Source organism: Pocillopora verrucosa, chromosome 5 (assembly GCF_036669915.1).
Source record: "Pocillopora verrucosa isolate sample1 chromosome 5, ASM3666991v2, whole genome shotgun sequence".
Classification (NCBI taxonomy): domain Eukaryota; kingdom Metazoa; phylum Cnidaria; class Anthozoa; order Scleractinia; family Pocilloporidae; genus Pocillopora; species Pocillopora verrucosa.
In genome coordinates this window covers 24,901,210-24,928,774 of record NC_089316.1, presented here as the reverse complement: position 1 = coordinate 24,928,774, position 27,565 = coordinate 24,901,210, and the positions used below count along the sequence as shown (strand labels likewise).

The following is a 27,565-nucleotide window of genomic DNA, read 5'->3' as shown; positions in this document are numbered from 1 at the left end:
CAATTTCATTTGCCAAGAATTTTACCACAATCAGCAACAAAGACATCGACATAATTATGCACTGCCGGAAATCACTTTTATTTGACAACGAGACCGCCTGGACTGAGAAAAACCACAACAGTATGTTCGACGTAACTACGGGCAGCTTCGATGGAGCAGAAATTTGTAAGCTTATCGGGCTTTTCCTCCTGAACAACCTCAGCGAGAAATACGGCAAAAAAAAAGTAGGACTCTATAGAGACCACGGGCTGGTACTTCTAAGAAACCTAAGCGGACAACAATCAGAACCGACTGGAAGGACATCACACGAGAATTTAAGAATTAAAGTCTGAACATTTCTAGAAGCACAAACCTAAAAATCTGTAACTTCCTCGACGTCACCCTAAACCTCACAGACGGAACCCACTACCCATACAGAAAGCCCAACAACGAAACTCTCTACATCGACAACAATTCCAACCATCCGCCTACAATAATAAAACACTTACCAGCAGCCATCGGCCGACAAATCTCCGACATTTCCTCAAGCAAAGAACTCTCTAACGAAGCGAAACCACACTACGAAAGTGTACTTAAAAAAAGTGGACACGACGAAGAATTAATCTACACTGAACGCAAGAAACCTGTAACTCACACTGTACAGAACAGCCGCAAGAACAGACAAAGAGACATAATTTGGCTTCATCCGCCCTAGAACATGAACGTACAAACAAACATCGGCAGAGAGTTTCTGAACCTCTTCAGTAAACATTTTCCGAAAAACCACCGGTAGAGCAAAATTTTCAACTATAGCTGCACAGACAACCTACAAACCATAATTTAGAAGCACAACAGAAAAATCCTAGAAACAAGCAAGACACCCTCCACGGAAAAACAAATGTAACTGCAGGAAAAAAAAAGACTGCCCTCTGAAAAACAACTGCCTCACTCCAAGCGTCGTCTACAACGCCAACGTAACAACAGAAAATGACACAACCGGAAAGAATTACTTTGGACTTACTGAAGGAACTTTTAAACCACGTTACACGCAACACAAACTTTCTTTTCGGAACAGAAACTATTAAAACAGCAAGGAACTATCAAAGCATATCTGGACACTCAAAGACAGCAACACCAATTTCACGATAAACTGGAGTATCTTAGCGACCGCCCCGGCCTACAGCAACAAAAGCAAACGGTGCCACTTGTGCCTCACAGAAAAACTTTATTTAGTTAGAGCTAAGAAACCGTCTTTATTAAACAAAAGAACAGAACTCATTTCTAAGTGCCGCCACGAGAATAAGTTCTACTTAGCAAATTTCACAAGCCGCCGTATAGAATCTTTATTTCACACGTAGATCAGATCATCACACTAGTGAATTAATTAGCTACTCATCCAATTTGTATATAAGGAGGTATGTTCTTCATTGAATAAAGTTCTGTCTGACGAGCGCTTAGGCGCGAAACTCAGAGTAACAGAGAATCGATGCGTCCTCTTTGATTCTTTCAATTATATATATATATATATATATATATATATATATATGTATGTATGTATGTATGTATGCATGTATGTGTGTCTGTATGTATATATATATATATATGTATGTATATATGTGTGTGTATAGAAATATGAAGCCTGCAGCTAGCAAACCACATAGAAACAGTAAATATTGTACTAATGCAGCGGTGGAACATACTTTTCATTGCAATTTTTTTTCATTTTGATATTTGTTGAAGTGTAGGAACGTTTTGGGCTTTGTAGTGTATGTTAAAAAACGATCGCCTCTTCTTAAGAATTCACCTTTGAGCATACATCATAGAATTACAATTCCTAAATTTCATCTTTTTTTAGACTAAGTTCTTGCAAATGATATATATTTTTTTAATGTTCCAAACAGCTGATCGCATGATGCGCTGATCTTATAGTTTCTGCAAATTACAGTTATCAATTTGCATTTGATATGCTCGCCATCTTGGCTCGAATGGAATCATAAATTGCCTAGTCTCGCATATTTAAATCGCAAGTTAAATTACAATTGCAGTTTCTCGCCATTCTAATATCTTTCGCCAGTTCTTTTTTTATTTATTTTATTTTATTTATCTATTTACTTTTTTTACCTCGATTTTCTTAACAGGCGCAACTCGTGTATTTATTCTAAACATCTGGTTGGTGCAGTTCAAGGAGCTGTCTTACAGTGTATTAGCATTCTAAAAATAAAGCGAATGAACTTAGATCGACCGCCTCTGAAATTTTCATCGAGTAATTTTTCAATTTTCCTCTAATACATGTAATTCCGTGTTTCAAAGCGATTTCCTGGCCTCAAGAACTTCATTATCAGAAGACAAGAGTATATGCCGTCAAGAAATGAATTAAATTGGTGATCGACTCGATCTGGAATCGAGGATAAATGATTCTTCTCAAATAAAATCTTTGTTTCTAAAGTGACAATTTTTTAGCTTTTACTAAAAACCCGCGCAGTGCCAGCGACGGATTTATTTCACATTGCTAATTGAGTGATGTAAATTATTATTGAAACTGTAGGGACCAGGCTTCGGTGTATTACTGAGCACAGATCATTTGGACCCGTGTGTTTACCAGCCAATGCTCTCAAAACAGCCCTTGTTGGCATGCACCAAGTGAGAAATGAGAGACTTGAAGATTATCCATCAAATGAGTGAGCAACGACAGAATAAAAATCAAAACTCAAAGTCAACTAAGGGTCAACTTCACAGTAGTAAATAGACCTGTATAGTTTGCATGCTTTGTTTTTCTAATGGAGGTCACTAGACCAAGAAAATTCACTCTTTTACTTTTGTAAATTATGAGTAAATATGGAAGTGAACAAGGCAAAATTGAAGGTACGAGCACTTAAAAGAATTACCACACAATCTACTTTGGGAAAATAAATATAAGAGGTCTACCTTTCCAAGTTTGTTTCATATATATAAACAAAGCCTCATGTTACATGAAGAGCGTTAGGAAGTCTCCCGTTGTCGAACAATGTTAGCTTATGATATCGATCTTCATCTCAGTGCCTGGCGAAGTAGAATTTGTTTGTTTTAACTGCATTTCTCTGGGTTCCGTTCCGAATTGAACAAAACGACAATTATTTTCGAATTCCTGTCGAAAAGTTCTTTCAACAGAAATAAAATTTTCTAGACCATATTTTCCCTTTAAAGAGCTCTTAAGAGAGCGGTATTTTTTTAAATTCTAATTCACCCATACGTTGGGCACACACTGACGTATTTGTGTAAATGACATGGCAACTGCGAGATGTGCAATGAATGATCATTAACACCAAACAAAGAGTGTTCAACTCAATAAGTGTCTTTATTGAAAACTGGGCCGAATTTCCTGGTTTGCATGACGAACTAAAACGAGGTTGAGAAATAGCCTCCATCTAATCACAATATTTTCCTTTTTTGGCAACACTAAATGAAGGATCAAAAAACTGTTTTTACTTCGACAATTTGAAACAAATTCGCCTTTAAGAATTTTAACTCCTCCGCTATTTAAGTAGCGTTTTACGAATACAGACTTTCTTGAGAGACTAAAAATTAGCTAGGCTGACAGCGGATAGCAATTGAAGGGTTTTAAACAAGGATTTAAACATTACTCTATTGGTATCAGAGGAAAATATAACATTTCATTTTAATGCCGACAAAACGAGAATTATTAGTTCAAGGAGAAGAGGAAAACGAGAAAACGAAAAATTAAGACGGACTCAAGGATGTGATAGTCATTGCTACTTCTTTTACTAGCGTCATCAAACGTCTGAAAGGCCTTCAATCATAAACCTACTGATGGAAAATTCTGGCATATTTCAGCATTGCAATAAGGCGCCTTGGCCTCATACTTCCAAAGAAAACTTCATAATTTCCACTTGACGTGCGGCGCTTATCACATTTACATAAAATAACGGTTAAATAAGTCATTTTGTACAAAAAAATTGAAATACTACCTACTTCAATCATACGGAGAAGTGTTTCTGTCATCCTTGCGTGTAATTATTAAAGTAGATGTATCCGAACCATGCTTGCGGCGCATAAATATAGTCTTAAAAAGCCAAATATTCCTCTATTGGATGTATTACTATTATCGTTATCATTTTAATAAAAAAAAAATATATATATATATATATATATATATAAATATATAAATGTGGGGGTAGAGTCTACCTTGGCATAAAGTGCTCAATACTGTGGTAGCAGAGCTAAGTATACATAAGTTAAAGAATTAAGAGGACGCATCGATTCTCTGTGACTCTGAGTTTCGCGCCTAAGTGCTAGTCATACAGGTCTTTCTCGTCATACTTGTTACTCGAACATCCGCGAAGTACAAGCTGGAGGAGGATGCTATCCCAAAAATCCCTGGCTATCACCTGAAAAGCATCGCCATGAACAAGCGAAAAACGAGGTTCTATTAAGCAAACATTCGATTAACCTTTCTGTCAGTTATCAGGGGACTCAAATTTGCCAATGAAATATATAAATTCTCCATAAACTTTTATTATGTTGCGGGAATATTTGTATTTTGTGTTTCAAAATAGATCTGCATGTGAATAAATATGGATCTGCAATGCCTTTTTGCCAGTTTTTTTTCTTTCTGAATGCCCTTGGACAACTTCAAATAATAAGAAGCGAACGCAAATAACTACCAGGACTTTTTCTCATTCCTCTAAAGCTTCCTTGAAGTAAAGTGACCGTTACGCTTCAGTTCCTCATTAAGAGTTATGCCCCTACTTATTCAATTTCAGGATCTTCATAAAAAACACACAAGTCCTCTTTGGCTCTTACAAGCTAGTTTTTATCCAAAGCTTGGGGGTAGAGGGCTGGAATTTTTGGTGGTAACATGGTTTTCAGGGAGACCAGTCGAAGTCGCCAACACCAACAGACTACTCCTATTGAGTACATGGGTTTTGAGCCCTGCGGGACTGTTCCGACATTTCACTCAATAACTTCGCTGTTTACCTCGGGATTTTTTTATTTTTGATTCAGTGCATGGAATTCGCACTTTTCTGGCAAAAGGTCGACAAGTGCACCCTGGTTTAGGGGGTGGAGCACTTGTATTGAAGTTTTTCCTGTTCAGATTAGCCGTTTATGGTTGGTTTCTTGTGATATCTTTACGCAAAAGTAGGTGGATAAATGAATCGTAATTTGATTATCATAATTGGTGCAAACTTATCTTTCTCTGAGAATTGCTACAAGTTAGCACTGTTGTTGCTTTTGTTGGTATTTTAACAAGTAAAATTAAAACCACGAGAATAACAAACGTAAAGAGGGTTGATTGTTCATTTGTTAACAACAAAAGGCTTAAATCGAGATTATTTGAAATTTGTTTCTGTTATTCCGCGAAAAGATTCGATCGAGGCATTACACGCTCCTCATTAAAATGTTATTAATCATGTATTTTTAAATGAGGAAGTAAATAAATTTTTTTTTTTTTGACATGTGATAAATTGAGAAAGCTTTTTGAATGGATTAATTTGCATTATCAAAATTCAAAGTCCGATGCTCAACTTTCAAGCTATCGTGCGTGTTTCAGGAGGAACTGACTTATCAGAGTGGAGACTCATAGAGTTAATGAAGAGATATTTCTCAACCGCCACTCCCGAGGGAAAAATTCTCAAACAACTACACAGGTAAAAGCGAGACTGCCAAGAGAAAAAACTTTTCATAGTTTTTTGTTTGTTTGTTTGTTTTCTTTTTTTTTTAAACCCTTGCCTCTATTGAGAGTAATAATATCCTGCTTACCATTGGTATGCATAACGTGTTTTCCTTTTGGTGAGGGCCGTACAATTTGTGGTGGCTTATCATAGTTTCATTACTCTGTAAACTGATGCCTTGGATGTAGACCTTCTAAACACAACTATATCCAATGCTCTTTTTTCCACAAGGAGGAAACCTTAAATACCGATTACTTGAGACGTTCTTTTATTACTTTTCGGATCGATACAAAGCTGTCAGAGCCTTCTGAAGCTGGTTATCCTTACCTAAAATTTTCTTAATTTAAGATATACACATATTTAAGCTAAGGAACAACACTACGATGACGAATCAGATCTCAGAGATTCCAATGCCACTTTCATGGTTATTAGGAGGCTTGACATTCAATTTCCTTGGCAGTATCACGCTGATTGTTTCATTTACTTGCGAAGCTCGCTTAACGCCTGTTACTTCATCTGCAGTTGGGTTGACAGCGTTTATCCTTCTTTTGAAGCGAGATCTAATCTGCATGAATAAGTTGATATCAAAACGATCTCAAGAACTGTACAACTCTATGTGTTTCGCATACATACAACCATCGAATTTAATTTCTTATTTCAAAGTGGAAGCCTTGCCAAGTAAAACTCTGAGCAAAAAACTAGAGTTTACAAAGAGACTTAAAACAACATTTGATAACATACCTCTGGATTTCTCACACAGTAAAGGAGGAATATTAAGAGGCCCTGTTAAATCGCAATTTCAGAATTCCCATTAACGCCTTTAGTAGATTCAAAGTGCTTTCATACAAGCCCCCCCCCTCCCCTCCAACCCTAAACCTCTCAGTATTAAACGTTACTGGGCAGCAAAAATGTCCAAACCTTTACTGCTATTAATCACAAGTTCTCTACTTTGTCTCTGTATTACACTAAGTTTACCACCTGGTAAACTTGTAAGGAAGGGGTAGTACAACTTGCTGTAGAATTTGCTTTTACGTTGGTATCGTATGAGCACGGATTTCATCCCTAAAAGCTGTATTTATTTTACCTGAGTAGAGTTGAAAATTGTGAAAATGTACACAAACGCTTTATGCAGGGGCAAAAGAAGACCAAATAGCCACGTGATCCCTAGCAAAGGAATCATCACCACGCATGCCCTGACACCAAGCCTATAAAATCAGGAAAAAAAAGAAAATCAAGATAATTTGCTTTTACCATTGTTGTGAGTTGACATTAGTCGTATAAGACAGCAAAGTATGAGGCTAATGACTTATATGAATCTACCACTGGCGCCACTGAAATACTTACCTTATTTGTTCGCTGACTTTGTCTTTTACATGCTGCATTATCGTCATTTCCTTGATAACTCGCACCAGTATCAATGTGTTTAACTGAAAAAAGTGATAAGAATGAAAAAAACAAAAAACAAAAAACAAAATTTAAAAACAATCAAACTTTATAAAGGAAACAGGAGTTTGCACTTGAGCTTAGTGGTCCTATTTGCCTTGGCGGATGGTCGTCAAAAATTTAACCCTTCCCCTTCCCCAGCATTCCGCAAGACATTTTTCAGGTGTCCTTGACCATTCGTTAGTAAATATTTATACAGCTGGGAAAAGATGGCTGTTGTGAACGCAAAACGTTTCGCCCAACAAAACAACACAATAACCCGGTAGAGACTTGAACCAGGACTTTCAACCTGAAAACCTTGCACAGTAACCGCTGACGGCATCTCCCAACGATAGGGTCACCTCAAGCAAAATGTATCCTTCATATATTTCATGTTTTGTTGAAAACTATTGAACAGAGTTAAAGAGGTTAAAAAGAGCGGCGGGGAAAATGCTCACGATGCAAAGAGACCTGAAAGCAAAGCGTGAAAGATGAAAATGAAAAAAAAAATCTTTAGGAATTTAACTTACCAACTCAATCAGCACAACGAATACAACAAATATCATGATCATGCCGTTAGAGGATGACATCCAGCAGCTGAATAAAAATTGATTATGCGAAACTTTGATAATTTATCAATTAATTATTTTTTTGCCCATGCATGTACGCAGTACTTTCCATGTTTGATTACAACTGAAAACAACAAAGAAATAACAAAACAACAAAAACAAGCCAACCTTTAAACAAAAACAAAAATTTAAAACAATGAAGACAAGCAAACAAAAAAACAAAAACAAAAAACAAAAAAAAAAACAAAAAAACAGTATTCGTGACAGAAATCGCTTGACAAAAAAATCATTTATTTCTTACAACTTCTCGCTGATATAGCTTTTAATCCCCGGCCCGGTTCCTACTGCAATGCCCAGCGATATGGAAACGACGAGAGCGGGTAGACCTGTGGATTCGAAATTCGAAGGGACAACAGAGTCAAATGATTATGATGATGTCTAAGATGCTGATGGCAATCTTCATCTTTTACTTTTCAAAAGATTATCAAAGAGATAATGGGTTTTTAATTAATAGTTACCCCATGAAAATCCATGTGAAACCTTCATCTTGTCGTTGATGTTGTAAACTTTTACAACAAACAGGTAGAGATAAACTCCCTCGATCAACATCCAGCAGAAAGCGGCCATTAGGAAATATTGAACAAAAGCTGCTACTGTAACACAGGCAGACTGCACAGGAATGAAAAATTTGAGCTAAGAGTCGGTTGAAAGTCATAAAGATTTACCGAAAGAGATTCTTGTCTTCTCGTTTGATATAATATCTTACCTCGTTCTCAACAGCATCACTTCCGGCTAGGAAGAAAAGTTGACCTGCGCCAAGTGAAGCGACTAGACTCACTCGAATCTGAGATAAGGGCCCCCTCATGTCTCTAATCAAAAGCAAATGACTGATTTTATTCTTCATCAGTTCTATCCTCATTTTATACAAAGCCTGGTTATATTTTCATGATTAGACTTGGCTGCTTAGAGGAATCTTAGCTATGCACATTTAAACTGATATCATTTCTTGTTAAGTCTTTATCCTCGGTTTGCTTTGGAATGCTTGCGTGGAACTATGTCATGTACTTACGTAAGAACAGCATAACTGGTGATCGTTAAAGTGATTCCAACCAGAGAGAAAGACAAGCCCACATATGTGAGTATTTCCAGCGCTTTTTCGTCAGTCTTAGAAATGAATACAAAAACAGTGATTCAATACTTGTAACGGAAGAGGGCCACATATCATATAGCTGGATTAATGTAAATGTATAAAAAAGTACCACACCAATGCTATCTAGTCTTAGTGCCTTCTGAAATCAATGCATGTATGCTTAGCAATATTCTTACCTTAGTTAAACCGTTATCACTAGTTCCCCTGTCAAACTGCATAAGAAGCGCAAAGTGAGTCAAATGATTGCAGCTACACTCGGTGTAAGAGTCGTTCCTCGATAGCAGGAGGCACCCTTGTCCGGACCATCTAGAATGACACCAGAAAACAGTTAGAAAAGCAGTCATAAAGTAGTCAGTCAATGAACATAAGAAACAAAACAATAGCCAGTTTTAGAGACCTTGGCACGTGGAAGCCTGAGAAGGAGAAAAAGAATGAGTAAGAGAAAGGAGTAAGAGGTGAACACACAATGTGATGTACCAGTGCATAAAAGCAAAGTCCTTAAGTAAATTTATTATTTGAAGTGAATGATGTCATCAATTCATTGAAAGCTTTTCACCTGTTTTCCGAAGTATTCCAAAACACACAGCTTCTGTTCGACGCGTTCTGAAACCGTAAAGTACTGCTAGTATTACGTAGTGCAGCGACTTGGTGGCTAATGTGTAGTTGGGAGTGCTCTCGCCGGATTTTTTTAAAACCCTCCCCCTCCCCCCTTCCCCATCACTTTGTGACACATGTCAATGAATTGTTCACAAGACTTCTGGTCTAGTTCCTCTTCCTTTAAAGAAACTCCAAAAACGAAATAAATAAGACCTTGACGTGATAAGATGATGATAATACTAATAATACTAATAGTAACGATAATAATCATAATAAAAAGAATAGCGATGATGGTGATGATAACATTGATAATAATGATAGTAATAATAAGGGAAAAAAAACCAAATCTAATCAAATCAAAACAAAACAAAACAAAAAAAGAAAAAAGAAAAAAAGACAACGGAATAACAAATTAAAATAAAGCAAAACCAAACAAACGAAATTAATAGCGCACACGACAACGAGCAACAACAACAACAAAAACAAACAACAGCAACAAAATATGTAGCTAGACAAGAATGGATCAAAGGGATGCAAAAGGAAGATAAATTGGCAAAATCTGTGTAAATTCCTTTATAGTGTTACGAATTCAGATGGAGCTCTCTCTTGATTAATTGTAACTTACCGCTAGGTTTTTAAATTTCAATGTAACATTCTTCCTGAAAGTGTTGTTCCTCGGCCATATCGTTGCAGATAAGATATTACTAATGAATAACCAAAAGACAAATAAACAAGAAAAAAAATTCAAAAAAAAAACCAATCAAACAAACGGACCGACAAAGGACAAAAAGAGAAATTAATAAAAAGATAGCAAAAGAGAATCAGGACGAAGGAAACAAAAACAAAGGGGAAACTGAGGTCGAGGATATTTCTATTTTACTATTAACATTCCCTTCGTAGGCTATCAGCACACCAAAATAGATTAATTTAAAAGAAAAGATACGAAATGCAATACTAAGTTTTAGCACACCTGAATCTATTGAGAGGAGTAGAGTCGGTCTGGTTTTTCAGGAATACTTTATGGAGATCTTTGTAAATGACACAAAGTACAACTGATCCTAAGATGTAATGATAGAAACAATTGTGTTACTTCGAGAGTTTTTAAAAAAAGGACAAGTTATCACGGTTTAAAACATTGCGCTTTTATTGGCATGTTTCATTGATATGCCCAGCTTTGTTATAAGAATAAACGATTTCGACCAAAGGAGAAATGAACTGAAAATAAAATAAAAGAAAACCAAAACAACCAGCTTAAGATATCAGCCATTCACTTTCGATGTCTTTAATACTTGAAACCCAGTCCCCTTTTGACCAAGAACACAGATAATCGCTAAAATAATTTGAATAATAAGAGAAAAATATATCATTTTCTATGCTAAAAAAAAGTGAAAAATATAGCTCTCCAACCCTTATCGAAGCCTGTAACAGGAAGGCTGACGTAGTTTTCTCCTTTATCATCCTCAAATTGTACTCCAGTCTCATTGTCGTGGAAAATCTTCCTGACCAATATATCTAATTGCAAAACAGCGACTTATTTTACGTGAGGGCCAAAATAAACAAGTTATCGTCCTCAAAAGATTTACGAGTAAAAAACTGAAGAATCATCACTTGGAGGTAGTAAATGCAAGTAGTTTTCAGGGGTTATCAGTCAAAGGAGCGTTCTCTATTTAATTTTCAGATAAACTGCTGGTGATCATTTTTAAATCAAAAAACATATCACTGCAATGAATTCAAAGGGTTTCTTATTTTTATATTATTAGTTTATTGATTCATTTCCCCCTGTTTATGACTTATTCATAAGTATGACGATATTGAAGAACATATATATATATATATATATATATAAATATTTTGAGAGGAAAAAAGGACGTAACTACATTTCCCTAAATGTAGGGAAATGTAGTTACGTCCTTTTTTCCTCTCAAAATATTTATTCTGCTCTGCTTCAACGTATTGAGCACTGTTCCACGCGAAAATCGACTTGCAGACTTCCTATATATATATATATATATGTTATAAACTGCCTTAAAAGAGGTCCAACACGTTTCAGGTGTCGCGAAAATGATTCCCTGGAGGGTGGTTACAGACAAAGCTTATACCCAAAACGTCGAATAAGTAGTAGCGTTAGCAAATGTTTATAAAATCTGCCACGGATGATGCATGTATCCATCCTGAACTTCGAATTTGAAATCAAGAACTGACTTCAAAACCAGCTTTTAAGATCTACTCACCTGCATGTTCACTACTGTTGTACATCTTAGGTACCGTCTGAGTAAGGTGATTTTGAGCATAATTCCCAATGAACTCCTCCAAATCACTAATAGTGAGGAAAGTGCGTTCCATCTTTTCTTGATTTACATCATTTTCAGAAGACCCCATCACTTCTTTTAGGATGGTGTCAACAAGTTTCTTGTTTGAAAACTGAGAACGCGAAAAAAGTCTCAATAAGGTATCAGTAGTTGGTTTAGAAATAACCTTAAGTAGCCTAACTATTAAAGGAATTGATAAATTCTGGGCTACACAGTCTGTGGAAAAGCTTTCTTTAACCAAGGCACCAGCAATAAACTTAAGAGGAGTTTTAATTTACTGACGTCTTCTATTTATACGTTATTGCCATGGTTTCGGAGCAAAGTATAACCAACATAATGAATTGACGTGAATGAAAGCGATCCTCGCAGTAATGTGCACTACTTAGGCAGTAGTGAAAATAAGGCCTGAAAACAATTCAGGCCTGTACGGGATTTGAACCCATGACCTCTGCGAAACCAGTGCAGCGCTCTACCAACTGAGCTAAGAAGCCAACTGGTAGCTGGTCATGAATCATTTCATTCACGTCTTTATCCGCAGTTCAAATATATGACTTACATATATTCTTAACCATAATGCATTGAGAATGGAATAACTGATTACAAAATTATAAATAGCAAATACGAATAACACAGGAAATATTGACAACATAAGGAAAAACGTACTCGCCACTGCACCAATTTTCTACTCGAGCTCAATCCTCTTATTTGCTTGAGAGTCGAACTTGTATCGATAGCTGCGCCGACTAGGGCTAAGAGTGGGATTGGTTTCTACAATTTCTAAAGGGTGAAATTAAAGTAACAACAACAATAGGCACTAAAAATGTTACAAGAAAACAAATACACGTACTTCGCTTGATGGTGTTATCTTAATGGTGGGAAAATTCGGTTTCCTCGCCCAGCACTGTTTCACTTTGATTCTGCCCAAGTACGACGAGTCTGTTGTATTTGTCAATATAATAGAAATCTGTTTGCGAGGGTTTTTATTTTCCCTGCATCTCCATATTCTAACACAGTCTTCTTTCCAAAAAGGCAACTGACTGAAACAGGAAGTCAACTGCTCACACCAAGAGCGACAACAGGTTTTGTCGATGGATGTAGGTGTTTTATTGCCACATTTCATCCTACGCCATTGCTGAGGCATTTTTCTAACATACTGCTGACAGACTGAACGGTTCAGCTCTGAGGGTCCGAGTGTATCATTAGGGCGGGAGCAATGCCCATCTGCGTTAGATACGAAAACATTAAATGGAGACATTTTTAAATGTCAATGCTGTTCCTCGTTCGTTCACATACTTTTTATATTTTTGTTAAATTAGTATTTTTCCGTAAGTAAATTTACTTGATTGAACTTTCTTTTCACTTGATTTTTTTTCCTTTTACTACTCGAAATCCACCCCAGCTAGAGATAACTAGGGTTTTCAGAACCCTCAGCTTTTTCTGAATTTTCTCTGAATTGTTTAAGATGGGCCCCACTTTGAGTTTGATGCCACTTTTTAAAGTTTATAGGCCGAAACCTCCCTTTGTTTACTTGTCCCCCCTATTTTGTAGGAATAATTACCAGCAATGACAAATCAGTGATCTTTTGGACTAGGTCGCATTTTATGATTTATCTGGCAAGATATAATATAGTGTATAACCTCTGACGACAGGGGATAATAAGTTGAACAATGTTGAACCTTAATGATAATTTTCTAATTTTCTTTTCTTTTATTTTTAAAGCAAAACAATACATACCTCGTGCTGAAGTTGGCACAGTCATAGCACCTGAAATAAAGACAAAACCAAAAGAAATGATTGAGGGGCGGAGACGGGAGGGCGTCAGGGGAATCAATAGAAAAACAAGTACTTAGATAGTAAGATACCTGAAGGAGACGTAAGACTACCTAGTCAACCATATAGGGGCAACTGCTGATAAAATCGTTCGCATTTCACTCAACGCCTTGCAAGTGTCGTGCTTTACCAGTCGCAGAGGGAGGATTTGTAGAGGGAGGAGCGTTACGCACCTTAAAAACAAATCTGACACCCTTCACTTGTGGTGGAAAAGTACAGAGTTTCAAAATATGCTTAAAGAAGGAAATGGAAGATATTTGACGCCAATGTGGAGAAAATGACACCCTATTAAAAACCAACGCACTTAATCACATTGGAAAGGAAAGTCATTAGAACATATCCCGGTCAGAGCTACCCTGAGGGCAGAAGTTTAAAATCGCTTGCGAATGTTAGTAGTAATACTTTTTTGACTCGTCATTTGCTTCTTGTGTCCCGCACCTCGCGCGGAGTTTGTCGACGCTTTGATGCAATAAAATATCTACAAATTGGCTCTTAGTTGAACCTTTTAGCCAAGACTTTCCGCCATTCCACAGGTAGAAGGTGGCCTTTGAAGTAAAATCCATTTCGTTCTCTCCGTGGCTTTAAGCCTTTCAAGTGAAGGAACGCGAGAAGCCATCGACGGTTCCAGATACAAGAAGTTTCCTCGAGGAAATTGCGAGAAACTAAAATATGTGTCTAGAATAAACTACTCATAATTTCAGAAAACTGCCACAACCATCTAAGACCTTAATATATCCAAATTGCTCTGATGCGGTTGGATGATAGACCACGATGAAAATTTCACGAGTTTAGATAGCATAGAAAATAGCGGAATAAGCGCGCAATGTTTGTGGTCGAAGGATCCTTTAAAACGAACATGAAGTGAGAGATTAAATAGTCAAAGGAATTGTGCCGAGTTTGAATCCTCATGTCAAAAAAAAAAAATTGGAAATGTTTAAATTTTTTAATTATTATTATTATTTATTTTTTGTATATTAAACAAAGCATCTATAGCAAGGGACACAAGGTGGAATTTTCAGAGATTGCCTCTAACTAGATAACTAAAAGAAAATGTAACAGTATCGTAAGCTTTACCCAGTGAAGCATGAGACCCTGAAGAGGCCTTGATAACTTATAGGGCCCTGTGTTGCCTATTTTTCCGTCAGAATTCAGTGTTCCTGTTATGTAAACTATACCGGGACATAGGTAAAGTTTTTCTTGAGAGTCGAATTGCCCAGAAAAAAAAAAAAAACCAAGCACAATTCTCGTAACTTATTACTATAATGACTCATATATTTGAAGCATTTCAGATCGATTTCTGTTTTCTGGTCTAATTATTGCTTGAAAGGCTTCCGTCGTAAGAGAGCGCTTAAATCAATAGAACGGTCTAGAAAGTACATCTGCTTAAATAGAGAAAGCCGTTCCATTGTCACCTCGCTCTAACGAACGACTATGTTTAATACAAGAAAGGAAATGAATATAAGACGGTCGTGCTCAATGTCCGCGTGGAAAATAAAAATAGGTCAGAGAAAATCAAAAACGTTTGGGCAAGAATTTTAGCAAAGGGGGTATCTCTTGTGTTCCGGTTTCACCACCTAAATTACATCGTGTTTGTCTTTCGATTTAGCTATAGCTATGATATGACAAAGGGAACAATCTGGAGAAATTAAAAAAAAAAGCTCTCGGCTTTCAAAATTGTTTTCATCTCCTCCTTTTTCTTTTTTCGTACCAGACTTCACGTCGATCAATTGCATCAAAAAATTTGGGAAACATATTGTGATGGTATCAGGAGGAAAACATAACAGGAAGCTAGTTAAACTGCTTGACTACAGCGAATTGGTTTCATATAAGTACTTACCAAAAATGATTAAGATTCCATGCAAAAGCATTTCGTCGAAAGGTTTCGTCCAGAAGAGGGGGTTCTTCTTTAACATTCAAGGATCCAAATTATCGATGAGAATATTGAGAGCGGCGAATTTGCCTCGCGAAGTGCACTTATTCAGACTGCTTCACTTAGGGCCCTACACAGCGATGTTAAAATGATTTGGTGAAAATCTCACTTAATGCGGAGTGAGACTATAAACGATTTGAGTGCGAATCTTTTCCCCTCGTGGCCTAAAAAGAATTAGCTTTTCAGCTCGTAGATTCATAATAACATCTCTAATGTCACATTGTCATAATTACAGACAAAAACAGGTGGATGATTATGATTATGGATAGATTAATATCGCCCCGTACACTAATAATGAAATAGTTATAAAAAGATATGGTTTTCCATAATATGGCATTTAATTTAGTTTCAGTGTTATTTTCAGTTTTCTCATGCAAATCAAACTGGAACTTGTTCTTGTGACTATCGGGTATCCGGCGATAAATCAAACAGAATACAATACAGACGCGGTGAAGAAAAGATACCTAATATTCTAATTCTACCATTCTGTGTTTTGTTTTCAGTTGAAAGCTGACAGGGTCTTTATGTCAATGACCTGAGGCAGTATGATTGAAATAGTAATTAAAATGCTAAATGCTTGTCACGCAAACACATAATGTTTTTTTGGAAGATTAATTTACTTGCCGTTATCAGCTTATGTTCAGCGGAAGCAAAATGTGTAGTACAGTAGATAATTGGTATTGCTTTATCAGTCTCTCGAGTGGAAAAGTATTGGGTTCTTTGAATGTCTTTCGTCCAAATTTCTTTCGTTTTTGTTTTATTAAAAGGTGATAACAAGAGACAGACAGTCCAAAATGCACGAAAAAAAAAAAAAAGAAGGAAACAAAATTGGTTGGAGCTAAACTGCTTTAGGCAGCCAGGCTACGCCAAGTCCTTAGATGGCCCAGACATGCGTATGCCACGGGAAGTCTTAACACTCTGTCCTTTATCCTATCCCTGTAGTGCTTTGCAGAGCGAAGGCAGTACAGTAACCCCTAAGGCGATGTTAAGAGACTATATCGACTAAATTACAAAGCTTCAACTTTGCTTGGTTTTTTAAGGGGGGGGGATGCCAAAAGTGTTTTTTTCTTTTTTCTTTTTACACAGACCTACGCTGTAAAGAGACATGCTAAGTTTAATATGGTCTCAATCTCCACAGAGAGCTTTAATTACAAGCTTTAAATATTGGCCGTTTCCATCTTTTTAAAAGCAGATGCAAATGTCATACCATGGATTCATCAATTAAATTAACTTTCTAAGAACATGAAATGCTTTACGTTTGGTAATCATGAGTTAGCAGAAATAAATTCAAAATGCATATGCATCTACAAATAGCAGATCAAAACCTCAACATTCAATAGTTTCTTGTATAGAAACCGGGCTCTGGTCTAAAATCACAGACAATGCACTAACAAACCAACTTAAGGTTTAGTATTAGCAGCTGAAAAAACTTGAAACAAATTAGGACTCTCGTCACTAGAGAGAGCGACTTACTTACTTCCCTGACTATCGTTTTGTTTTGTTTTGGTTTTTTTTTTTTTTTTTCGTGGCCTTTATGTCAGAGTTCTATTCTGATATTATATTGAATAATTAACTGACGGATTCCTTACTTACAATACCTTGCTTGTATATACCGCACTACGAAGTTATAGTTGTTATGTACAATGTAACATATCGGCAACTACATAGAGGTTTTGTTCGAGACTCTTTTAGTTTTTTTCGCCGTCACTCAGTGGGTGAACCTTTATTTTTCTCGGCGCAGCAATGGCTGTGGAATCCTCATTTACTTCTGAGGGCATTACGGATGTTCGTTTAGTGCTAGTTCCAACATCCATTGCTGGAAAGATGGCCTGAATCCTTCTTCTCAAACGAGCTCTTACCTGTAAATTGCAAGTTAAATTAGCCACATTTTTGCATTCAAGGAGTTTTTAAGTCGTACTCTTTTTTCCTCGACTTTGTGATGTACAGGCTTTCAACAGCAGCCAATTCTCACAAGTCACAACTAAATTAGACGTCATTCAGCCACCTGGAGTTAATCTGCACCTGTATCGACATAAAATGTAAAAAATGTCGTATAATTTCTTTTTATTTTCTCTCTCTAGGAAATATAATCAACATTAAATTTATATTCTGACTCTTGATCTGGAATCCATGTCCTTTCTTCTTTCTTCCCCCACCCTCATCCTCAGCCACGAAAATTTGTTTAACAGCGGAGCTCCTGCGCACTTGTGGAGCTCCATACCCTAGAGAACATGTGAGTACAATGATAATTTTGGTCCTATAGTTCTTCCGTTTGTCCTGTTGCTTTTGCTTTCCAGTTAGTCTGTTTCTATGCACGAGTCCTTTAAACTAGGGCTTAATTTCTTTGAAATGACATTTAAATTAAATAGAACTTCCTAGTCTCCACTGTAATTTCAAAAACCGATGTAAGACCGGACCTTGTGATGCAATTTTAAGCGATAAATCACTGACCTCGCTGTTCCTCACGCAGTGAAGAAGAAAGATCACGAAACCCTGTTGAATTAATGGGATGTGAGACGTTTTTTTTTAAATCATGACGATGATGATTTGATTATGATTTTCACGAGATTTACACAGTTTTTAAACCACTGAGTTGGCAGAGTAATGAGTTCAACATAACACCATCCCAAGGTTCCCGGGACTGTGCATCTGACAGAATATAACGTCTTTCGATCTCCACAGACATTTATCGACATCTCACCTGTGAAGAGTTGAGGATCGTGAAGATGTAGGCGAAAGCTTTGTGTAAGGGTGCCAATAACCCAAATAACCACGAGATTCCCAGCAGAGGAATCATAACTATGCATGCCTTCACACCAAGTCTGGATAAAACAAAACAAATAAAAACAACAACAATAACAAAAAAAGAGCAAAATAAGGGACTTTTGATGATGTGATTGTTGATGAAAAAGCTCTATTAGGTAGAAATTCTATCAAGATGGTTTCTCATTGTTCCTTTTCGGACTTCGGACTCTTCCTCGGTAGATTTTTGAAAAGGTTGGATTCCAGATTGTTGTTTTCTAGAGAAGGAGCTGATTCCAAGACCCAACATTCCGGAAGCCGGATTTCCTTCTATGGAGAAGACCATACCTTATTTGTTCGCTACGTTTGTCCTTCTCTTGTTGCATAGTCACCATCTCCTTGATAACCCGCCCGAGGATCAGAATGTTAAACTTAAAGAAGAAAATAGACCCATGTGAACCCCTTGAAAGTTTTTCTTAGTTTCGATAATGATTATCCTGGTTATTTTCACTTACAAATTCAATCAGCACGACAAATACTATAAATATCCAGATCAGACCATTGGCAGTAGACATCCAGCAGCTTTAATGAAAACACAAAACAAAACAAAAACAGGTTAAGCTATAAATAGATGATGTGATTATAAATGATTACTTGAAATACCAATATGGACTTTCCACACATTGAATGCCTTTTCTACAGAATATAGACTGATGGAATCCATAATTACAGCCTAAACAATCCGATTCAAAACCGATCTTAAGGCTCAGAACTTTTGTCTTCCATCTTAAAACACAATAACAATAAGCCGGTACATAAAAAAAAAACGAAAAAGGATCATTTTTTTTAATCATACGTGCATTTTTTTCAGCTGTAACAAGTTCGTTGTTCGTTTTCTAAAATACTTGTGTTACATCAGTTCCTGGAAACTTGAGTGTGATGACATTAGATCAGTACAATGAAACTCTCCTAACTATTTATTAGCCAAAAAACTTCCGATTCCGTCTTTTCCAGCTGCAATACTCAGTGATATGGCAACGACGAGCGCGGGAAGGCCTACAGAATTGAAACAAAAATCAGATTTGAAACTTTTTCTCACCTGTCAAGGGCATAATTTACCTTTCCACATTAGATATTTACCTTTTGAACCCCCTAGTCAGAGCTATATAGGAATGTACTGCGCAATATAAGTGATAGAGTATGTTCCTGGCAGCGTATTCTTGAATTCGAAGGAACTGTTTCTAAAATTAGTTGGACTTCTGGGACATAGGTTACTAGATCAACATAAAAGTATGGTAATAAAAGTGTTTAAATATTTTAATAGCCATAGAGTACCTTACCCCATGAAATTCCATGGCACATTCTTAACTTGTTCCCAACGTTGTAGACCTTTACAATAAACAGGTAGAGGTAGATTCCCTCGACCAGCATCCAGCAGAAGGCGGCCATCAAAAAGTACTGCATAAGGGCCGCCACTGTAGCGCAACTTCCCTGGAGAAAATAGAAAACGAAAACGGATTTTTGCAATCTGCCTGAATGACACATGATTTATTTGCTTCGTAAATATTAATAATGCTGTCGTCCTGACTCTTTTTGGAGACTGACCGATCGAAAGGAAAGATTTAGAGGAAGCACAGCTCATAATAAACCCCGTTTTTAACTGAAATACAAGAAAACTAATTTTCGACAAAAGTAAAAATGTAAAAAAAAGAAAAAAAAACCGAAATATTTAAAACTGCCCAGTTTTGGACTGTAAAAACTTCAATTTCCACGGAATTCTTGCCTTGTTCCCAGTCGCTCTAATCCCGGCAAGAAACAGGATTTGTCCTGCTCCAAGAGAAGCGACGAGACTCACTCGAATCTGGGATAAAGGTCGTCTCATGTCTCTGGCATGCAAAGAAAAACGAGAAAAAAAATAGACCAGAGAAGAAAAGAAAAAAAACATTAAAAAGAAATAAAAGAGACATTCGTTATTTACGATGTAGGTGATTGTTTTTTCCCTTTATTTTATAAATATAACTCTTTCTTTCTTTTTAAGAAGTTAGGGCTAGGATATTGTTAGTGATACGGGTTCCCCCCCCCCCTCCCTTTTTTTTTTTCGTATCATTTTTTTTTTTTTTTCGAGGAATACAGTAGATGGCTCCAGGTCTTCTCGTCATCATGAAACTCAAAGAAATGAGGAAACAAGGAGCAAAGGACGGTTAGTACGGTCTGAGTATCACTCGTGTCTGTCCTTTGACAGAACCCAGCATACTTGGAAACATTTTTGCGATCAATTGTCCACTTTTTTGACTAACACAAATTTCTAATTTCTAACTACTTAACTCACGTGAGAGTAACATAGCTGATTATCGTCAATGAGATCCCAATTACAGAGAGGGTCAGCCCGATGTATGTGAGAATTTCCAAGTTCTTTTCATCATTCTTTATGGGTGAAAATATAAATGAAAACAATACTTTAAAAGACTTACAAATCTTAATACATCGACTTAACCAAGTTTTATTCTACCCTAAGAACTAAAATGTTAAATCAATAGGTATCTGTTTGAATGTACCAGCAAATACTATCGTACAGGGGAGTTGCAGGCGTTGTGGTGACACTTACCGCCGATATATCGGCAGTCTCTGTTCCAGAAGATGTGTCCAGAAGAACAGCAAAATGAGTCAAATGATTGCAGGTGCACTCTGTTTGGTATGCATCAGTAGATTTGACATAGCACCCTTCTCCTGACCAGCCAATGGAACTGAAACGTAAGATAGATAATTTATCGATCTAATGAGATTTTAGTGCACAAGACATGCGAACGGAACCCCCTATCTTTTAATGAATGTAACTTATCAAAGTGTGAAAATCCGTTTGTTAGACGATGATTCCTGTGAGAACTTGCATGTATTCACTAGTTCTCAAAATTTTGCTCTTCACGCATGGAGAGCTTTACGTGAAAAAAATTTGAACAAATGGCAACACAATTTAGCTAACTGGATAATTTTCGCGACTTGACTTAATTTAGATATAAGTGTCCGCATCAACCTGAGACGACGCCGGTAAGCATGAATCGTACATTATTCCCACTTAATTAGCCCAACGCTAGCGTCATGATAAGAGTTGAGTAGAAAAAAAGAAAAAAAAAAGGAAAAAAAAGGAGGGACATTCGAATGATATTTACCTATCATCCAACATGTTCCAGAACATACACTTTTTCTTGTTATTTGAATTCTAAAATAATGAAACAATAATAAATTAAACAATGAAACACAATTTGCACCATAAATCGAAATCTAGCGAAATTAGAATTCGTAAACAATACATCCATACTGAAAATAGGCGAATTTCATTTCAGATTCCTCAACCAGAAATGACAGGGTATAACAAAATCGGCAGGAAAGAACAGCGTAAGTCTCGTTACCGTAATGTTTTTGAACGTCAAAGTTATATTTTCCTGAAGCTTCTTGGGTGGAGGAGTTATTGTGGCAGCCATAATAATGGAGGTGACTTCCCTATTTCAGAGCGATGAAAGTAAGAATCACTAAACTTTAAATGCACCGTTTCAAGTATACAGAAGAGAAATAGATATAAATTGTCTAACGTAAAAAACTCTTCAGTTTCTAGTCTGAAGAAAATTTATCAGTCTTTGTGCATACAAAGATGGAAAATAAACGTATAGTTATAATTGCCGGGTGACCTGGAATTGTTCAGAGTACTGTTCTCTGTCTGGTTAGTGATGAATAATTGATGGAGGTCTTTGTATATCATTCCAAGTACTACTGAACCTGAGAAAACGATAAAGATGAAACGATTTCGTGAATTTCGCCATATCGACTAACAAAATTAAAATGAAAACATAGCTAAATACATCTACAAGTAAATAATATTGGAACACGAAATATTTAAATAAACTTTTTTAACCATTGTCCAAGTTTCCCGATGGAATGCTCAGGAAATTTTCCCCGTTAGGTTCTTCCAGACGAAAGTGGTGGCTTTCATTTTGGTAGAAAGTTTTCCTGACCAGAACATCTAACGGAAAGGTGTAAAAATGATATCAATAATAACAATTAGTAATATCAACAATAAAAATGATCAGTTTGACTTGATAGGGGAAAAAGGTTACCTAAGCCTTTTTAAGGGAAAAAAATTATCAGGTTTTAATTGAAACAGATAGAACAGTAAGGTATAGTTTATTGCATGCCTAGTATAATTATGTTGTCCTTAAATGTTATTGCGAGGCTATTTCATGTAATGAACATCTCTTCATGGCCAGCCCTTGAATCGGAACGACAATGACGTTCAACATACTTATTATATTAAGAAAATGCCTTACCTGCATAACTGCTGCTCATATTGAATTCGCTTGTTGTGTGATTGAATTTGAGTTGTGCAGTTTCCAGCAAGGATGTTTCTAACGCGGTCAATTCAAAAAACATTTCCTCTATCTTTTCCTTCTTATCTTCACTTTTGTTGCGTTTCTCATTGGAATAATACTCAGTAACGGACCTCAAAGAGCTGAGCAAGTACTATCAGTAAAATGGTTTAATTTTAAAAAGGGCAACGGACTTCAAAGAGCTGAGCAAATCCTCAAAAAAACGGTAAAATGGTTTAATTTTAAAAAGGGAACGATAAACCTTATCACACTAAAGTTTGCATCTAGTTTAAGTTTCGTGTTGAAAAACAAAACAAAACAAAACGGAATTGTGAAAAATATAGCCAAACTGGCATAACTGTTAATATTCATACAAATCAAGCCGGTGCCAGAGCGAAAGCGATCATGCTGAGGTCTATCGCGGCGGTCTCCTCTCATCGCAGTGAAGCAAGCATCAGAAATTACATAGGCCGCCTAAATTATTCCAGGTTGTGATCTATTGCAGAACTTTGATATTTTATGAATTTGGATGGTTTTACATTTATTAAACCTTGTCCAACCAATCAGATTGTTTAAACCTTTCTGACAAGGATTCTGATTGGCTTATTGTAGCAAGTGTATTGGAGGGAGGAGGGGGGGGGTGAGAGGGGGATAGGAGGGGGATAGGAGATAACTTCTCGTGCCTTACTGCTTCCTGCATGCGTTACAACAGAAAAGAGCAAACTCAAGGCTTCTCCATTTGTAAATAGATCCCATGATGTTTTTTATCATCCATCATATCTATTACGGTCTGCGTGTGCGTTAATATCAACATTCGCATTGCTTCCGTGTTATAAACACAGCAGCGTCCTTTTCATGTCAATTGTGGGGATGCAGACAGTTCTGCGTAAAGGAGTTTCACGATGAAAAGTGACGTAATCTATGCAGGCATATCAAGAAGCGAGAATTAACTTCCTACCCAAAAAATTAAAAGCGATATATATGTTTTTTCAAAAACATAAATAAAGTACCTCTTTGCGTAAGTTTTCCCCTTCTTGCAGATCACCTATGTAGAAAGGACGTATAAGTAGCACTCATCATAATCCCGAAAGATGGTTTATTGATTTGAATAAACGAGGGGTCAATAAAAAAAAATAATAATAAATAAATGAATAAGTAAACTGATGAGTAAGGAAAACACGAGATTGATAGATGATTGACTGAGATCGAAAAAGCGAAGGAGCGATCGAGAGATCGGACGGCCGGATGGATTTATGAATAAACAAATTAATGAAATTCTTAATGAGGAATGATCTCATGTTTAAAACAAAAGGAACCTTATACATACCATTTTCTTGCGATACGCTATCAAGTAACTTAATGGTGTAAACTTTGTAACGACTCTTCCATCCACAAAATTTGACGTCAATGTTATATGATGACTGGTTTCCTCTGACATTCACCTTGATCTTTGTCCGGCGATGTCCCCTATAGAGTTTTTTAAACTTCTGTGCGCATTTTTCCCGCCACTCAAAGGATTGCTGGAGACAATCACCGAAGGTTTTGCACCATTCAGCACAATTCCCTCTGCGGCATTTGATTTTTAACGGAGGCTCCTTAGTTATGTCATCAACCCGCGGACAGTTGTCTTTTATCCTCGGAAGTTTCATTTCTGCGTGTTTTCTGGAGCACTGGTTACTATGACCTGAAAAACAAACATGTATTAAATTTGAGAGAAAATACCTGACTGTACCTAACTCTCAATGACGACTTAAACATTTCTTTTTCAGCTTAAATTTCCTGTTAGATTATTACTTGGGAGCAGAACATTCGTTGGTGACTGTCACAATTTTCATTATTCATTTCAGTTACTTGCTCGATAAAGACGATGCGATAGTCGCTAAAAAGAGCACAGAAATACATATCCATGCGATAGCCTGTTTCAAGTATCGTTGGGCATACCCTTTGGTATCCTTGGGTTCAGTGCGTAAATTTCAACGGAAAAAAATCACACAGAGGCCATCGTCCACGTCTATACGTATATTGCCAAAGCACAGAACAGGTAATCGGTACTTGACGGTAATACTTTGCTAAAACATAAGGTTTCTTTTTGTATCATACAAAGTTGTTTGCAAGCTAGTCTGATGCAAACCGGAGAAAAAACAAAAAAAACAAAAAAAACAAAAAAAAAAACAGTGGCAGTTTATTGTCAGCCTTTTTATTAAAAGTGGTGTTGTAATCTTTTGACCCAAGGGTGAACTTCACCGCAATATTTATAATGGTAATGATGAGTGGAGTCCAATTCGGTCTGTAATCATACAATTGATTAAGAAAATCGGACGACCACGAAGCGGGAGTCCGATTTGTTAATTACGAGTATGATTGCAGACAGAATTGGACGACACAGTCCTGTTACCAATTAATCAAAACTATAACAAAACTCGAGAAAGAAACTAGACATCGGATATACGTTTTTATATTAGAAAAAAAAAACAACAAAAGAAAAAAAAAAAACATTAGTTAACTCGGGGAAATGCGAGACAATAGCACGCGGATATGACGCGTTCTGTCCACTTACACAGGCATGATGCGTAAACCGTCCTATTACACTGTCCAATTACAAGCATGACGCGTACGCTGTCCTATTAGTGCTCAAATCGGGCTCATGATAACCAATCACGTTCGAGAATTTTGTTATAGTTTTTTAAACTGTAAATAGACCTTAATAGCTTGTATGCTTTGTTTACCTAATGGAGGTCATAAGACCAAGGAAATTCACTCTTTTGCTTTTGAAAATTATGACTAAATATGGAAGTGAACAAGATAAAATTGAAAGTAAGAGTACTTTAGAGAATTACCACATAACCTACTTTGGGAAAATTTAATATACGAGGTCTCCTATTCCAAGTTTGTTTGATATATATATAAACAGAGCCTCATGTTACATGGAGAGCGTCAGGAAGTCTCCCGTTGTCGAACATTGTTAGCTTAGGATATCAATTTTACCACAAATGACGTCTCAGTGCTTGGCGAATTGGAATTTGTTTGTTTCAACTGCATTTGTGTGGGTTCCGTTCCGAACTGGACAAAACGGGAATTATTTTCGGATTCCTAAGGAAGAGTTCTTTCACTAGAATTAAAATTTTCTATACCGTACTTTTCCTTTAAAGAGAGTCTAAGAGAGCTTTAAAGGGCTCCGTCGAAAAACAAGTGAAATTGAAAGTACAACATAGAACCAATAGCCTACTTAACATATCGACTTTTTTAAAAGTTTACATATATAAAGGTTACCATTTTACTTTTTCATACTCACCAACCATTAGTGCAAGAAAAACCGTTATCCGGAACATTTTGACTAGAGTTTCTTTTCTAACTTTCAGATATGAATTCGCCATTGTTGAGATCACCGTCTCGTGAAATAGTGATGAAGGTATTAATTTTTTTTCAATGGCTTTGGGTAGACGGTAGACACAGAGATACGTTCGACCTTGAGCGAATAAGGAATAGAGCAGAGACCAAACTAGGTGTGAGTTTCTAACACATTATTCCTTAGGTTTGTTGGCTCTAAATTGACTAGCTGGGTCTGTATTTACTTTATAAATTGAGACAATAGCAAGACATGACAAGAATAATTATTTCTCCTACCCAAAAGTGTCATGGAAAATAGCAGGTGGATGTTTTTTTTTCATTGTGTTCGTTATAGAGGAAACGAAAATTTTCTCACCCTAGCTACTTTTTTCCAATAAAATTCCTCACCAACAAAATAGTTTTCAAACTTGCTATGAAATAGCTAATGACAAGTCAATTAGTCGCACCACTGTTTTTTTCCGGTATTTTTTAAAATTCTAATTCACCCATAGTTTAGGCGCAGATTGGTGTATTTGTGTTAACAAAATCGCCAATGAGAGATGTGTAATGAATGAGGATTAAAACAAAACAAAGAGTGTTCAACTCAATAGGTGTCCTTATTGAAAACTGGGCTGAATTTCCTAGTTTGCATGACAAACTGTCATGAGGTTGAGCACATTTTTGGATGAATATTTTATCATTTCTACCAGGGGAAATTCTCTTATCACAATATATTTCCCTTCTTTTTGTATCCCTAAATGAAAGACCAAAAAATTATATTTTTCCTTTGACAATTTGAAACGTAAAAACCTTTTTTAAGATTTAACTCCTCAAACTATTTGATTGGCGTTATTACGAATATAGACATTTTTAAAGACAACAAATTAACTAAGTTGACAGCAGATAGCAATTGAAGGATATAAAATAAGGATTTTAAATCTTATTCTATTGGTATTAGAAGGAAATAAAATATTTCATTTTAATGTCGACAAAACGAGAATTATTAGGTCAAGGATATAGAGGAAAAGGAGAAAACGAAAAATTAAGAGGGACTCAAGGATGTGATAATCATTGCTATTTTTTTTCCTAACGTCATCAAACGTCTGCGAGGCCATCAATTATAAACATACTAATGAAAAATTCTCGCATATTTTAGCATTTAAATAAATTGTTATTTCTTCTTTCGCTCACAACTCTATTTTTAGCTTTAGTTTTCTCGAAATATTGCTTATTCAGACTGCTTCACCTAGGCCCTACGCAGCGATGTAAAATGATTTGATGCAAGTCTCACTTAGTGCGGAGTGAGACTGTAAACGGTTTGAGTCCGAATCTTTTCCACTTATGGCCTAAAAGGAACTTAGCTTTTAAGCTCGTAGGTTCATTATAACATCTCCAATGTGAAATTGTCATAATTACGTACATAAACAGGTGGATGACGGGTAGATCAATATCGCCTTAAACACTGGTGGCAAAGGCTTTATAAAAAGATGAGGTTTTCCATAATAGAGCATTCCATTTAGGTTCAGTATTTTTTTCGGTTTTCGCATGCATATCAAATTAGAATTTGTGGTTCTGACCAACGGATCTCCGACAATTAATCAAACAGAAAACAATACAGACACGGTACAGAAAACATACCTGATATTCTAATTCTACCATTCTTTTATTTTTAAACGCTCGTAA

General features: G+C 36.4%; 1 protein-coding gene and 1 pseudogene across 3 annotated transcripts; both read right to left on the bottom strand.

Moving 5' to 3' along the window:
- Positions 1 to 5,913: 5,913 nt before the first annotated feature.
- LOC131773587 (adhesion G-protein coupled receptor D1-like) lies at positions 5,914 to 15,620 on the bottom strand. 3 transcript variants are annotated; one of them, XM_066167796.1, is made up of 18 exons: positions 15,363 to 15,620; positions 13,430 to 13,459; positions 12,543 to 12,916; positions 11,618 to 11,807; positions 10,794 to 10,898; positions 10,357 to 10,444; positions 10,012 to 10,090; positions 9,346 to 9,392; positions 8,966 to 9,095; positions 8,709 to 8,803; positions 8,406 to 8,508; positions 8,158 to 8,308; positions 7,941 to 8,025; positions 7,601 to 7,667; positions 6,993 to 7,075; positions 6,733 to 6,853; positions 6,390 to 6,431; positions 5,914 to 6,213 (listed from the first exon to the last, which is right to left on the bottom strand). In XM_066167796.1, exons 1-18 carry the CDS (start codon positions 15,436 to 15,438, stop codon positions 6,040 to 6,042), a joined length of 2,040 nt encoding a protein of 679 aa, XP_066023893.1. In that variant the 5' UTR covers positions 15,439 to 15,620; the 3' UTR covers positions 5,914 to 6,039. The 3 variants fall into 3 exon arrangements, with proteins under 3 accessions (XP_066023893.1, XP_066023895.1, XP_066023894.1); XM_066167798.1 differs by having other exon boundaries at positions 12,543 to 12,631; XM_066167797.1 differs by lacking the exon at positions 6,390 to 6,431.
- A 1,495-nt stretch (positions 15,621 to 17,115) lies between these two features.
- LOC131773584 (adhesion G-protein coupled receptor D1-like) lies at positions 17,116 to 26,086 on the bottom strand (annotated as a pseudogene).
- Between the last annotated feature and the right edge of the window lie 1,479 nt (positions 26,087 to 27,565).